Source organism: Xenopus laevis, chromosome 7L, assembly GCF_017654675.1.
Source record: "Xenopus laevis strain J_2021 chromosome 7L, Xenopus_laevis_v10.1, whole genome shotgun sequence".
Taxonomy (NCBI): domain Eukaryota; kingdom Metazoa; phylum Chordata; class Amphibia; order Anura; family Pipidae; genus Xenopus; species Xenopus laevis.
In genome coordinates, this window is record NC_054383.1 from 20,608,543 (window position 1) to 20,623,234 (window position 14,692).

Consider the following 14,692-nt stretch of genomic DNA (forward strand, 5'->3'; position numbering starts at 1 on the left):
GTACTGTTTATATAAAAAAAAAAAAAAGTGACGAAAAAATCCAAAAAAAAGGCATAAATTTATTGCAGATTTATTTTCATTGCAAAACATTGTGGTTTCCGTAAAAATCATTTTTCTACTGTCAGATATGTACTTTTTTCTTCATGCTGGTATTTTTTCAACTGTAATGTAGCCTTTGTACGGAGACAAAATTGTCAGTTATTTTTAGAAAGATTTTTTGCTAAGAAAAATAATTAAAACATTTCCATATTTTTTTTTTTTAATTTTTTTTTTTACTTTAGAGTGCTCTCTCTCTCTATCTCTCTCTCTCAATCTCTCTCTCTCTCTCAATCTCTCTCTCTCAATCTCTCTCTCTCTCTCTCTCTCTCTCACACTCACTCTCACACTCACTCTCTCTCTCTCTCTCTCTCTCTCTCTCTCTTCCCCCCCCCCAACCATTAATACTGTTGTTCCTCAGAGGTACTTTCAGATCTGGTCAATGTCATTCATATTATTTTGTATTTTTACTTGGAATAAATTAATTTTACGATGCGAATTCTTCAAAAAGTATTTTTTTTTCTCCAGTTAGTTTTCAAAGCTGAAACCTTTGTAATATTGTTACTAAAGTGTCTAGTTTTTTTTTTTTCTGAAAAGCAAAGCTTTATGTATTAACTTGCTGATGTGGTTTACAATGGTGTGACCGTGATGAACTTGGCTGGCAATGTAAAAGTGATTCAAAAATGTAATGAACAATTGGGCAATAAAAAAAAATGAATGAAGCAAAAAAAAACAAAACATTCATTCTGAGCAGCATTTTCCTTGTTTTGATGGGTGTTCACGTGGTAATATTAGGAACGGTAACCTGTAACTGGGCTGTTCTGTAAATGCCCTTGGTTCTGCAATGTATTACATACGAGCTGGATAGGAAATTTTTGCACAAATTGTTCAATGTAAAAAAAATTTAAGAATAATTCTTTTACTAGTTTTTCAGATTTGGCTTTATGATACCGAAAAGTTAGGTTTTTATGGTTGAACTTAAGATCAGGTTACGTTAGGGGGCAGATTTATCGAGGGTCGAATTTCAAGGGTTGAAAAACCCTCGAATTCGACCCTGGAAGTAAAATCCTTCGAATTCAAATATCGAATTCGAAGGATTTTAGCGCAAAACGTTCGATCGAATAAAAATCGAACAATAAATTCCTTTGCATCGAACGATTTTATTTGATCGATCGAAAGATTTTTATTCAATAAAAAAAAAAAACGTAGAAAAAGTGCTCTGGAAAGTCCCCATAGGCTAACATTGTACTATCGAATGGTCGAATAGTCGAACGATTTTTACTTTGAATCGTTCGAATCATTCGATCGAATTTGACCAATTCAATGGTCAAAGTACCCAAAAAAATACTTCGAAATTCGAATTATTCACTTGAGCTTAATAAATCTGCCCCTAGATCTTCTGTAGAGTAGAAAAAAAATCTAGGAAATAGGTGAAGCCCCTTAAAGTGACGGTATACCCCCTTTTTCAACATGAACTCAATGAACAGGAATAGTGCTGAACATACTTTTTACCAATTGATTTATTATGAAATATCTGGGTTATTTTTTTTTTTTTGCTTTTTCTGGCACTAAACAAGAACGAGGAAGCACTTCCTGTCACTTCCTGTTCCACAGAGCAATGGAGGATTGAGGATCGCTGAGAAGTCTCTGATATTGAGCTGCTCAAAGGCTGTTCTTGATCTTTTTTTAAACAAACGCCTCCCATCTCTTTTAATAAGGGGTTAAGATGTTCAGATAAAAAAAAAATATTTTAAAATGGCAAAAAAAAAGGAAAATATGGATTTTTTTTTTTATAAAAAAATTTATTAAAAAAAAGCCTAGGCAGAATTGATTTTCAGCACGTCTTGTTTATGATGATGATATTTATCAAAGGTGTTTTGTGTATACTGTCCTTTTTAGAAGAGTTTTTATGACCGTGACTTGCCCAGGGTCTCCATAGAATTTTTTTTTTTTTTTGTATGACCATTTTAATCTGATAAAATGGCCACTGCATGAATAAAGTAAGACCCTGCTCTATCTATACACAGCGGACACAGTTTTCTCAGATCTTCCATTTCTCTGCGGGACAAAGTGAAACTGGCTTCCTCATTCTTATTTAGTGCCAGAAAACAGTTATTTAATAATATTTTCCCCAGGTCTAGTAACCCATGGCAACCAATCAGATGTCTGTTTTCAAGCAGCTGACTAGTATAATGCTGCTTTTTGATTCGTTGCTGTGGTTTATGATATATATATTGATTAAATATATGTGCCTTACGTCGATGGCTTCTTTTGTCACCCACCAATGCTCCAAAGGTGACCATGACAATGAAGACATGGACCAATGACTTACATCTTCTGTAAAATTTGCTCTAATGTAGATCAGATCCAAAATTCTGTCCATGTTCAGGTGTGAGAGATGGAGAGGAGACAAACTCTTAAAACTGACTGGATGAGAGACTTCCTACAAATGTCGGACTGGCCCAGGGGGATACCAGGAAAACTCCGGGTGGGCCCAGGTGTCAGTGGGCCTCTTGCTTCTAGCCATTTAGCCTATTTCATGGCCATTCTCTGTTTCTTTATGGGGGGAAATGCTTAATAATGGAAGAATATAGTAAGTAGAATATAAAAGACTAGGAGAATAAAGTGGTTGAGTGAGGAGAGGAGGAATAATAGTTGGAAAACTGGGCCTATGATCTAAAGGTTTTCTGGTGGGCGCCTGGCGTCCCAGTCTGACACTGCTTCCTATTAAACTCTGCAAAATTCCACCTGAGCCAGGTACAATCGTCTAAAGGTGGCCATACACGGGCCGATAAAAGCTGCTGACAGACCGTGTCAGCAGCTTATTGGCCTGTGTATGGGGCCCCCCGACGGGCTTCACCGATCGAGATCTGGCCGAAAGTTGGGCAGATCTCGATCAGATGGGACAAAAAATCCCGTTGGATCACGGCCGCATCTATTCGTTGATGCGGTCCCGTGATCCGACCGCACATTGGTATTCGTTAGGATCCGATCGTTGGGCCCTAGGGCTCACGATCGGATCAGCCCAATATTGCCCACCTCAAGGTAGGCATATTGGGGAGAGATCCGCTCGTTTGACAACATCGCCAAACGAGCGGATCTCTCAGTGTATGGCCACCATAATAGAAGAGGCCAATTGGAACAAACTCCCCTTTGGACCTTTGTACAAGATAACCTGTAATAAAGCCTCAATTAAAGAGGTTTGATCCGTTGCTGTTTAACATAATGTGACTGAAGGTCCATGTAGCTGCACAGCTAAGGGAAGTTTTAGGTGCGCTTGCCATTTATTTCAAATTCTAGGTGATATGGGCTGCTAGACCTGGGGCAAACTTTGAAGGTTATTTTACAATAATTGTGGATCAGAAGAAAATTCACTGGCACACAGTCATTACAAGGTGGGACGCCGATTCCACCATTGCTGTGCACCAGGGATTATCTTCAATTAAAGGCCAGGGTGTGCGAGTGCAACTCGCTATTTTACAATAATTCTCATATGGTTTTAACCAATAAACCGTAAAATCTACAACCTGTCTTGTGCTGAATGCATTTACCAACTTATCTTCACCGCAAGCAAGTTCTCAACACTTGCAAATTCCTACCACACCAGAAGACAAAATAAGCACTTTTCCAATTATAGTCCATTACCAAATATAAAATCTTTTCTTGATAATTAAATTTAAGGATTGTGCTTACCCAATGGCAGGGTGATCTGTCCGAAAATAGGTCACCAATCTCGAGTCTTCTGATATCTCTTTATGCAAAATCGAAATAAAACATTAGCCAAGTCATTCCTTTGGACCTGCCTTGTATAGAAGAACATTATACAGTTTCCTATGTGCCGTCAGTCTGTTTTTTCTCTCTCTTCTCACCACACATTTTGTATAAAGGTATTTGTCATGGGTAGACCTCAAGTCGGCAGCCATTCACTAGCGACCTGCCCGGCAACCCGAAATGTTTAGAAAATGCTATAAAATCACTTTTCTAAAACAATTTTAGAGTAAAACGGTTGTATTTTTTCCCAACATGCCTTTCCTATGCTCCTACTCCACTGTATCTCCTCCTTCCAGCTGGTATTTTCCATGTACTGTATGACATGCTCGATTTCTGCTCGCCCGCTCTCATACCAACATTTATTCTCTTCACTTGGACTAAATGTATGAAATTCCAGTACTGAGACTAAACCTGCTGATATTGCTCACAACTGCTTAAACTTTGTAGTCTGGACACGATTTATCTTTCTGTTATCAAACCACATTAAATCTAGTTGGATAAACCACTAACTTGTCTTCCTTTTGCCTGTACTGTGAGATCATGTGAGCTTGGGCACAGGCCCGGATTTACAAACTGGCCGCCCCTAGGCCAACTCTGCTCAAAGCCCCCCTCCCCCTGCCGGTGCGTCCCCTCACTTCCCCCGGTAGCCCCCCCCCTGCCACGTGCCGTCCCCTTCCTACTTGCCAAGAGCCGTCGCCCTCCTACTTGCTAGGAACCGCCCCCTTCCTTCTTAGCTGCGCGTTCCCTTCCTACTTGCCAGGCCCCGTCTGCTTCCTCTTCCTGTGCGTGTGTGCAGGCACATACGTGCAAGTTTTAACGGTCCAGAACAGCACTGGAGATTGACATGCATCTCCAGTGCTAGTAGCCTATTTTACTCTTTTTTGTAATTTATGGATTATTTGCCCCTAATGAAGACCACTCACGTGGTCGAAACGCGTTGGCCAATATTGGGCCAAATATGTAAGTGTCAATTGGGCCAAATATGTAAATTTTTGATGTAATAAACTTTTGTTTTTTTTAAAATTGGGTGTGCGATCCTTAAATTATATATGTGCATTCAGTTTTTGGAGGCTTCATTTGGGCGGTCTCCTTGGGATCTGCACCCCAGAAATAAAATTAATATAGGTTCTGCGCCTTCCAAATAATAATTTCCAGTGCTAGTCACGTTTCCTGATGCGGCTGGGCAACATGCCGCCCCTCAAATTCTGCCACCCTAGATCCGGGCTTTTGTGGCCTTGCCACAAATCTGGGCTGGTTGGGCAAATGTAAAGTGGCCTTTGATAAAGGAGAACAAAAAGTCGACCCATATCCTTCCCTAGCCCACCCCTTCACCACCTGCACCCAACCCTAACCCGGCACTCCTCAGTATTTATAAACCTGTGTGGCCCCGCCCCTTTTGTGACATCATAGCAGAGTGGGACAGAATCATTTTTAAAAAAATGTATTAGTTGGATATAAAGGAGTCTTTGGGAGATGGTCTTTCTTTTGAAATATTTTATTTTCATATTAAACAAATGAAATCAAAATGACAGCAAATATTATGCAGATAAAGCAAATATGTTGCATTTGACACAACAGCATGATATCAAAAATGTATACAAATCAATAAAGAAACATTGAAAACTTACAAGAACTAACTAAAATGAACTAAACGAGTGGATGCAATAAAAAGAAAGAAAAAGCCCATTCATCATCTGGAATGCCGGACTACCCCAATCTTTTTACAATGGAAGAAAGCAAATGATTTGATCACCAGTATTGGAGTTACAGATCTCAAAATAAGGAGACCAAATCAGCCTGAAATAATCTTTGGAAATACTTCCTTTAGTTTTACTTATTAAGACTTCTCGCCAGCTAAACTGGTTCATAGAAGAAATGATGTCCGATAACGAGGGGGGTTCTTTTTGTAACCAAAAATTAAATAAAGCTTTCCTAGAAGCAGCTAGAAATAAAGTAGTCAGTAACTTACTTTCATGGGAGATAAAATGTATCTTAGGAATTGAGGAAAGTTTATTAATATCTAGATGCAGTAAAGCAAAACATGGAGACAATCTCATTTTTATCTTCAGTCTAAGATTTAAAAAACGAGTGACCCCCCCCCCCCCCAAATAGAATAATCTTTGGACAAGTCCATAGATAATGGAAAAGTGACACATTCATCTCGTCACATTTAGGACAATATGATAGAGGAATATTAGAAGTACTTTTAGAAAAAAAAATGCCATAGCCAAGATGGATAAGCTTAAAATCTCAGCTAAAATGTATTTATTATAGTTATTAATAGATTTCACCAAATCTGAGGGGGACACTTGACATTGTAAAAACTCAGCCCATATGGTGAACGATTTTGATAACGGGTTTGAGTCTGACCCATGATCATTCCAAAATGTTTTAGATAAAGAGTTAATAGAAACCAAACAAGGGAGTTCCAAAAATTCTACCAAATCTTCAGCTAGGACCTGCTATTTTATATTTTTACAATTACTTATTTGCTTATCTAGATGCATTTGAATTGTTACAAATGTATCTTATCTTCTGTTGTGGCTGTTCTGGGCTCTTTTCTTATTCTGGCTGTTCAGTGCAGAGAAAAACGGGACTTTCCAGTACAATTGAGAGACTGCAGGTTTAGCTCTCAAAAGAGGGTGTCCCTGTAAAAATGGGACAGTTGGAGATATGAATTCAACCTGTAACTAAAAAAAACCCTATCCCCCTACCCTATGTAGACCCCCCCTCCCTCCTCCCCCCAGCCTAAGTGTTACCCCGGGCAAATGCCCCTCGATGCAGATTCAGGGATCACAGTTCACGGCAGTCTGCGCAACTGCGCATGCGTCGAAATGGACGGAATTTACTGAAGAGCCGGAAGAAGACGCGGAAGATAACTGCCATGAATTCCCATCCCTGAATCTGCACAGAGGGGTAAGTATAAAGTTAGCTGCCCCCCCCAGACATTTGTCTGGGGGGGGCAGCTAGGCTGGGGGGGGAGGGGGTCTATGTTGGGTAGGGGGTAGGGTTTTTTAGTTACCGGTTGAATTCTCCTTTAAAGGGATTGTAAAGGCAAAAAAATAAAATCCCATTTTTACTTTCTTTAATGAAAAAGAAACCTATCTCCAATACACTTTAATTTAAAAAATGTGTACAGTTTTTATAAGAAACCTGACTGTATGCAGTGAAATTCTCCCTTCATTTACTGCTGTGGATAGGAATTGTCAGACGGTCCCTAACTGCTGAGCAGGGAAACAATCATACTTATGAACAGCAGGGGGAGCCCCCGCCTTACTTCCCAGCCATGCAGAACTCAAGCAGCTTTGTTTATGATGATCCCTAAGCAGCCCAGACCACACTGAGCATGTGCACAGTCTTAGTCTTGCAAAGATGTTTAACAAAGTTACAAGATGGTGGCCCCCTGTAGCCAACTTTGAAAGCATAAATCATTTGTTTGATTAGGCTTGTGGGGCAGTAAGTTCATGCTTATGTTTGGTATACAAAATACAGCATTTCTAGCCTTATTCTATTTTAGACTTTACATGCCCTTTAAGCACTGCAACTGGATCATTAGAAAATACCCCCTGTAACACTGGGACGCACCTTGGACATGAATAAGAAACGACAGGTGAGATTTATTAATGTGCCACGTACTGTACCAAGTGTATTTTTGGTGTAAAGAATTGGATGCAGACGTATCATATGTCTCTGGGTCTTGGCAGGGCCCTGGTTTCCGTTTAGGACTGGGTAAGACTCACTGGTAACTGATGAACTAATCAGGATACAGTTGCATTAGTGAAGTGGTTGTCATGCTCTGCAGGTTCCCTCACGACCGCTGGTTGGATATTTGTGGTGAATATGCTTTGAGCGGAGGACATGTCTCCCTGGTTCAGCACTTACATTCCATATAGAAGATCCTGCAGTCTTTGCTCTGCCGCATGGTAGTTTTCCCTCTCCGGCAACTTCACATTACAAACATTACTAGCCATTCCCTTGTTTACTGTTGCCAGTGGTGTGGCAAAGGTCGCAGGGGGATTATGGGATATCAACCTGGCCCCCCTCCAAAAATAAATCTTCATTCCCTCAATCCCACTTGAAATTAAGATACTGCTTAGATTGAATGCAAATGATTTACAACCCCGGCACCACTTGCATGGCCACCAATGCAGCCACGAGAGAAGGGACTTCCTTGTAGGCAGATGGGACGCCAGTGGAGATTGGAAGCCCTCAGCTTATTATACAGGGCGGCGATTCTAGTCTGGCTCTCACTTTGCTGTAGTGAAAGAGCTGCAGTGCCAGTTCCCATGTCACAAACACTAAGGCCCTGTGCTCTCCAAACTTATCCTCAGGCTGCCCAGCTTGTTGGCATCCTGGAAGAGAATAAGGGACCACTGAAGGATCAACGTGTTCTTGATACTCTAACGCCAGTGGCCAAGAGCAACTAACACCCAAACCCCCGTAACAGTTAAAGGAGAATGATCATGGACATAAATATATGTGAATTCACGGCTAAAGTTATTTGCTTAAAGGAACAGTAAAACCAAAAAATAAAAGTGCCCGAGGCACCAAAATATCATTTCCTATTAAAGGAACAGTAACACCAAAAAATGTAAAGTGTTTTCAAGGAATGATAATATAATGCAGTGTTGCCCTCTACTGGTAAAACTGGTGTGTGTGCTTCAGAAACACTACTATAGTTTATATAAATAAGCTGCTGTGTAGCCATGGGGGCAGCCATTTATAGAAGAAAAGGCTCCGGTTACACAGCAGATAACAGATAATCTCTGTAGTATACAATGGGATTCTTCAGTACGTACTGTATCTGTTATCTACTGTGTATCCTCTGCTTGAATGGCTGCCCCCATGGGTACACAGTAGCTTGTTTATATAAACTATAGTAGTGTTTCTGAAGCAAACACACCAGTTTTACCAGTGCAGGGCAACACTGCATTATATTGTCATTCCTTGAAAACACTTTTTTTTGGTGCTACTGTTCCTTTAATTGGAAATGAGAATTTGGTGCCTCAGTCTTACAGACATTGGTTTAACTTTGCATTTTGAAGACAGCTGTCATGTGATTCTGGGATCCACCAACACAGCTAGTTTGTAGAACATCATATTTTTAATTCCGTTGTTTTGTCTTTATTTTTTTTAATTATACATCTTCCTCTTCTGACCATTGTTACTGTTGTTACTTTGTATTGCTTGTTCTTCTATTCAGACTCTCCTATTCATCTTCCAGCCTCTCGTTCACACTGCTGCCTGGTTGCTAGAGAAAACTGCTGGAAATTTGAAGTGTTTAATATACATACTTTCTTCCCCTTTCAGACTAGAAACTGTAATATTCAGCAGAAAATGGTTCTTTTGTGGGGGGCGCGGATTATTCTAGTTTGGGATTTGTTCAAATCTTTTCATGAAGGATTTGGCTAAATAAATGTGAGCCTGACAATTTGCATATGTAAATGAAGATCAGGAAACCCTAAAAAGGACTGCACAAAAAGTCACATGATCGGGACTCCTATTCAATACTGCCGATTCTGGAACCAAATCCTGGACTCATTATATCAGAGTCATTATATCAGGGCAGGGAGATGTGAATGAGGCTCTGGCCGGCGAATCCTTCACAAACCTCCATGGACACGTTTCCTACAAATGGGCTCAATGTTAGTGAAGATTCTCATTCATCCAGGTCATGGAATATCTATAGAAATAAGTCAAATCAACTGGATTTGCTGTTTTTTTTTCTTGAGAGCAGTCATCCAACTGGCTTTCTCAATTCAGAATAACTTATATAAAACATACACATATATATATATATATATATGGCACTATATCCTCTGGAATGTTGCTCCAATCAACATAATCTGTTTATCATAATCCACAAGGATGTTATGAAGTTAGGTGTTGATTATATTAGCAAGATTGGAGCTATGATGATTTATTAAACCTTCCAGGGAGAGGGGCTAAAACAGAATTGTATGTGGCAGACAGATGTCGCACCCCTCGCGTCTCTATTCAGACTTGATTTTTCAGATAATACATATATGGCTTCTTTCACACCTCTTTTTGAACCAGTCGCTTTCCCGGTCTAGAATCTGGACTTGGCAGTCTTCAGTCCTTTTTCTTTTAGATGTAGGTACTCGGCTGAGTTCTGACCAGAGGAGCTGACTCTTCTGTGCCATACGCTGGTGTAACTGTCGTTTGGTATCTCTCCCACATACAAATCAGAACACTCCTCACTGCACTCACAATGTTACTCTTCTTGTGCTTTGGAGTTGGGTCTTTTGGGTGAACCAGTTGCTGCCTCAGTGTGTTGCTGGGTTTAAAGCAGATAGGGATGTGGTGTTTATTAAAAATCCTTCTAAGTTTTTCCGACACCCCAGCTACATATGGGAGGACCAGACCATATACTGATAGGAGTAACATTCCAGAGGATAAATTGCAGAAGTAAGATCCTATTTACAAGTTATTCTGAATTGAGAAGGGTTCAATGTTCTTCCCCATTAAAGGACAAGGAAAGGCAAAATAATAAAATCCCATTTTTACTTTCTTTAATGAAAAAGAAACCTATCTCCAATATACTTTAATTAAAAAATGTGTAACGTTTTTATAAGAAACCTGACTGTATGCAGTGAAATTCTCCCTTCATTTACTGATGTGGATAGGAATTGTCAGATGGTCCCTAACTGCTGAGCAGGGAAACAATCATACTTATGAACAGCAGGGGGAGCCCCCGCCTTACTTCCCAGCCATGCAGAACTCAAGCAGCTTTGTTTAGGACAATCCCTAAGCAGCCCAGACCACACTGAGCATGTGCACAGTCTTAGTCTTGCAAAGATGTATAACAAAGTTACAAGATGACAGCCCCCTGTGGCCAACTTTGAAAGCATAAATCATTTGTTTGATTAGGCTTGTGGTGCAGTAAGTTCATGTTTATATTTAGTATACAAAATACAGCATTTCTAGCCGTATTCTATTTTAGACTTTCCTTGTCCTTTAAGAAGAGGAATTCAGAGCTGGAGAACGAAGCTGCAGCAGCAGACAGACATGGAATTCGTCGAGTCTTCTGTGTAGTGTTGCCACCTGTCTGGTTTTTACACCTGCTGTCCGGTTCAAAAATACCTGCCCGGTTTTCAGAAGACTGAAAGCCGGGCAAGCCTATTCCCTGCTTCCTCAGCGATTTGGCCTATCATGAGCTGCCATGTCACTGGCCCAACCCCTTTGCGTCACTGGACTGCCCTATCGCATCATCAGCCCTGCCTCTGACATCAGTGGTACCGCCCCTGCCCGGATTCCTAAGGAAGAAAAGATGGCACCTTTACTTCCGTGTGTTTTGTACATATGAGATATGGAATTGTCACTGTATTTATCCTTTAGTAGGGATGTACGGAATACACTATTTTGGATTCGGCCGAACCCCTGAATCCTTCATGAAAGATTCGGCCAAATACCGAACCAAATTTGAATCTTAATTTGCATATGCAAATTAGGGGTGGGAAGGGAAAAACATTTTTTACTTCCTTGTTTTGTGACAAAAAGTCACGTGATTTCCCTCCCTGCCCCTAATTTCCATATACAAATTAGGATTCAGTTCGGCCAGGCAGAAGGATTCGGCCGCATCCGAATCCTGCTGAAAAAGCCCGAATACCGAACCGAATTCTGTGCATCCCTATCCTTTAGGTTAAAAAACACAGATTTCCGTATTATTGCAATTGGGAGAATTAAACTTCCTGTAATTCCACCTCTGGGGTCACAAAGCAAATCCCTTGCCAGAGTGACGTCACTTCCAGGTTTGATGCACAGGGGAAGGGACAGGGTCAGACTAGATTTTTAACTGCCGTCAACCCTGATTTTGCTGCCCTAGGCCCGGGCCTTGGTGGCCTTTCCACAAATCCAGGCCTGGATGAGCGCAGTGGTGGATTAAGAACATGTGAGGGCCCCTTCTAGGGCAGGGCTTTATTTCAGTGGGGTAGGCGCCATGTTTTTTTTAAATACGCTAGTGGTTTAAAGCTTAGGCAATGGCACATGACGCTAGCATATTTATGTGGTGTTCAGCTTTTTCAGAAACCGTGGTGTGGACACTGCCAAAAACACGGCGAAGATCTGCAAATAACATTCGAATTATTCGGCATAGATCTGCAATTAACTTTCGAATTATTGGGGCACCCCCACCTCTGCTCTAGCTAGCTGCCTGCCCCGGACGGAGTCTGAGAGAAAACAGTGTGCAGGTGCTTAAATTGTGCAGTAAGCTGCAAGCTAATAAAACAGGCAACTCTTGGGCTTGGGTGGCAAGAGTGGTGACGACTGAGTAAGACGATGAAGAATTCAGACAGAGTCAGACTGCATGTCTGCGTCTGACCGCATGTGTGCGAGAGCACACCGCGCTCAACTCTTAAGCCTTTGGTGCACACCTGGGGGAGGGGGGGCTACAGACCAGACCCAGGACCTGTTAGAAAACTCATGGGCCCCTACCACTAATGGGCCCCTAGGCTATAGCCTAGGATCTAATCGGTTCCTGTATGTGCAGCTTGAGTCTGAGCAGAGTCCATGGGTGACTGAGAGGGAACCATGCCTTGGGCTTCCTCACATGTAGGCCAAACCTTTGGACTTCCCTAGGACACAATTTCTTGGTAAGTGAGTGCAAGCTCTTGTGTTTGTTCTTTGCCAGCCCTACTCTAAATATAATTGAAAGAATAATGGTAACAAACACTTTACTGATCGCACGGACATTTAGTAAACCAGTCATTCTACATAGAGAGAAAAGGGCAGGGGGAGCAAATGAGCCTCTTATACAACTCCATTGTTTATTATTATTATTTCTCCAGGCGCTGCAATAAATGCTCTCAGTTCCTACGGCATAGAGTTATCTTGTCAATTAAAAAAAAAAAAAAAAAATCGACATTTTTAAAAACAGGTTAGGGCTTTTTATTGCCACATTGTTAATGGAATGGTAGTTCATTACAGCACAAAGCAACGTTATGACAACGAGCGTCTTCTTCATGGTTGTAGCTGCAGCGTTGTTTCCTAATATCTCATGTAATACAGATGAAGCGATTCCTATGGAACTCCCACCCATGGGCGGCCACTTTCCTTGCCCCCCCGCAAGTCACTCGGAGAAACCAGGAAGGCTACAGTGGATGCACCAACCGAATAACCAAACAGTAAAACTATATACAGAGGGGCGGGACTTGTGTCTGTTACACAAAGTGACACTGGATGTGCAAGAATATGTATACGGCTTCTATATACCGAGCTGCTTCTAGAGGGGCTCATAGTTCCGCATATAGTATTCGTGCATAGATCTATAGGCAACTCTCTCCCCTCACAGAAGAAATTGGTGTTTAGTAAACTGGACAGGAGGTGCTTGGGAAGTTCTATACCGAGGCTGAGTCGATCCACAACTGAACATGGGAAAAAAAGCTAATTCATTAAAAAACAGATTCTAGTAAAGCAACACTTACAAGGTTTTTGGGACAGAGAATCTAAAAAACATCTTTTACTGCTAAATATGAATTTGCTTTCTGCAGCTTTAGGGGCGAGCTCTTCTCTCTGCCAGCGATTGGGAGTGACACAAGTCACCCTTAAAATGTGCTGTAGCATTTCTATTGGATAAGCACAGATTAAAGGGCTCCTTTCATGGCTATCCGTCATCGTTGCCAGTTAGAAGCAGCAAACAGAAGTCTGAGCCCTGGTCCAGTGATGTGCGGACATGATTGGCTACGGCAGCAACTTATTGAAGTCCATGAGCCGCTCATCACTGACTGGTCACAGACTCTGGAAGCTGCGAGTAGCAATGAATAACATTTAAGGTATGAGGAGAAAGAAAAACAATCGATAGATAACTGCATCTTTTACAGGTCAAATAAAAACATTTCATTCGAAGAATTTGCCTCTAAGAATGCCAGTAATGTGAATGGTTCGGAATTACAGCTGGCAGTGCATAAAACCCTGCTATTTTATTTATATATATATATTAGTTCCAGCTGCAACTAATGCACCAGGATCATTTCAGATTCCATATTTAAGACTGAATAAGTTCAGGGCTGCTAGACCTACCACATGCCAGACTGGAGGGACCCCGCAGGTAGGACTACACTTACACCCGCCCCCCCCCCTACCCCCAATTCCTGACACTTCCCCCCCCAATTCCTGACACTTTCTCCCGTTGGCAATCTCTCTCACCTCACTTTCCTAGCCGAGTCTGCTTGATGCCACAAGCTAAAAAAAAAAAAGGTTCACGTTGCTGAATATCAGCAGAAGTGGAAGTGAGCGAGTGCAGCGGTGCGAGTTTTATTTCAGAGAATGCATGAATTTGTCGAGGCTGAATTCCGCGTCGTACTGCTCCTGATTCCACAGCTCTCCCAGGCTGTCCAGAATGGACTTCATGGAGGTCTTGCCGCTACTGTTGGCAGCATCAGCCTTTTCGCTTTTTCCGTCCTAAGAAGCCGGGCAGGAAAGGGTAAGAGGAAATGTCAATATTATGGAAAACAAATGAACGTAGAATATCTTTAGAGCACCAAAAACCACTTTGGCAATACACGTTTTCCCCCCTAGTTTTAGACATTAGCAGTTTATGAACTGCTAATATTTGTGAGATTGAAGCCCTGCCACTGCCAGACTGGCTGAAAATTAAATTAGTGAGAAAAGTAACATCAGGCGCTGTCGCTCAACATTTAGTGAGCAGAGAAAAGTCACCTGAGGTTTCTCTGGTCAGTTTTAAGCAAAGCCGCATCACACGAGCCCTAATTTTAAAAGGGGTGGTTCTTTAAAGGGGACCTGCCACCTTAAGAAATAATTCCAAATCCTAATTTATCATGTTAGCCAAGCAAAATATACTTTACTTTTACTATATGTTTTATTTAAATTTTGTTTCCCTCAGTCTGGTAATTCATAATACTAACAA

The 14,692-nt window shown here is 41.3% G+C and overlaps 1 protein-coding gene across 1 annotated transcript in view; it reads right to left on the minus strand.

Moving 5' to 3' along the window:
* Positions 1-12,690: 12,690 nt before the first annotated feature.
* Positions 12,691-14,692, minus strand: part of btaf1.L (B-TFIID TATA-box binding protein associated factor 1 L homeolog) — a 58,949-nt gene continuing 56,947 nt past the window's right edge. The window contains exon 38 of the mRNA XM_018225191.2: positions 12,691-14,226. Coding sequence (XP_018080680.1) covers positions 14,080-14,226 — 147 coding nt within the window. The 3' untranslated portion in view covers positions 12,691-14,079. The remainder of the gene's footprint in view (positions 14,227-14,692) is intronic.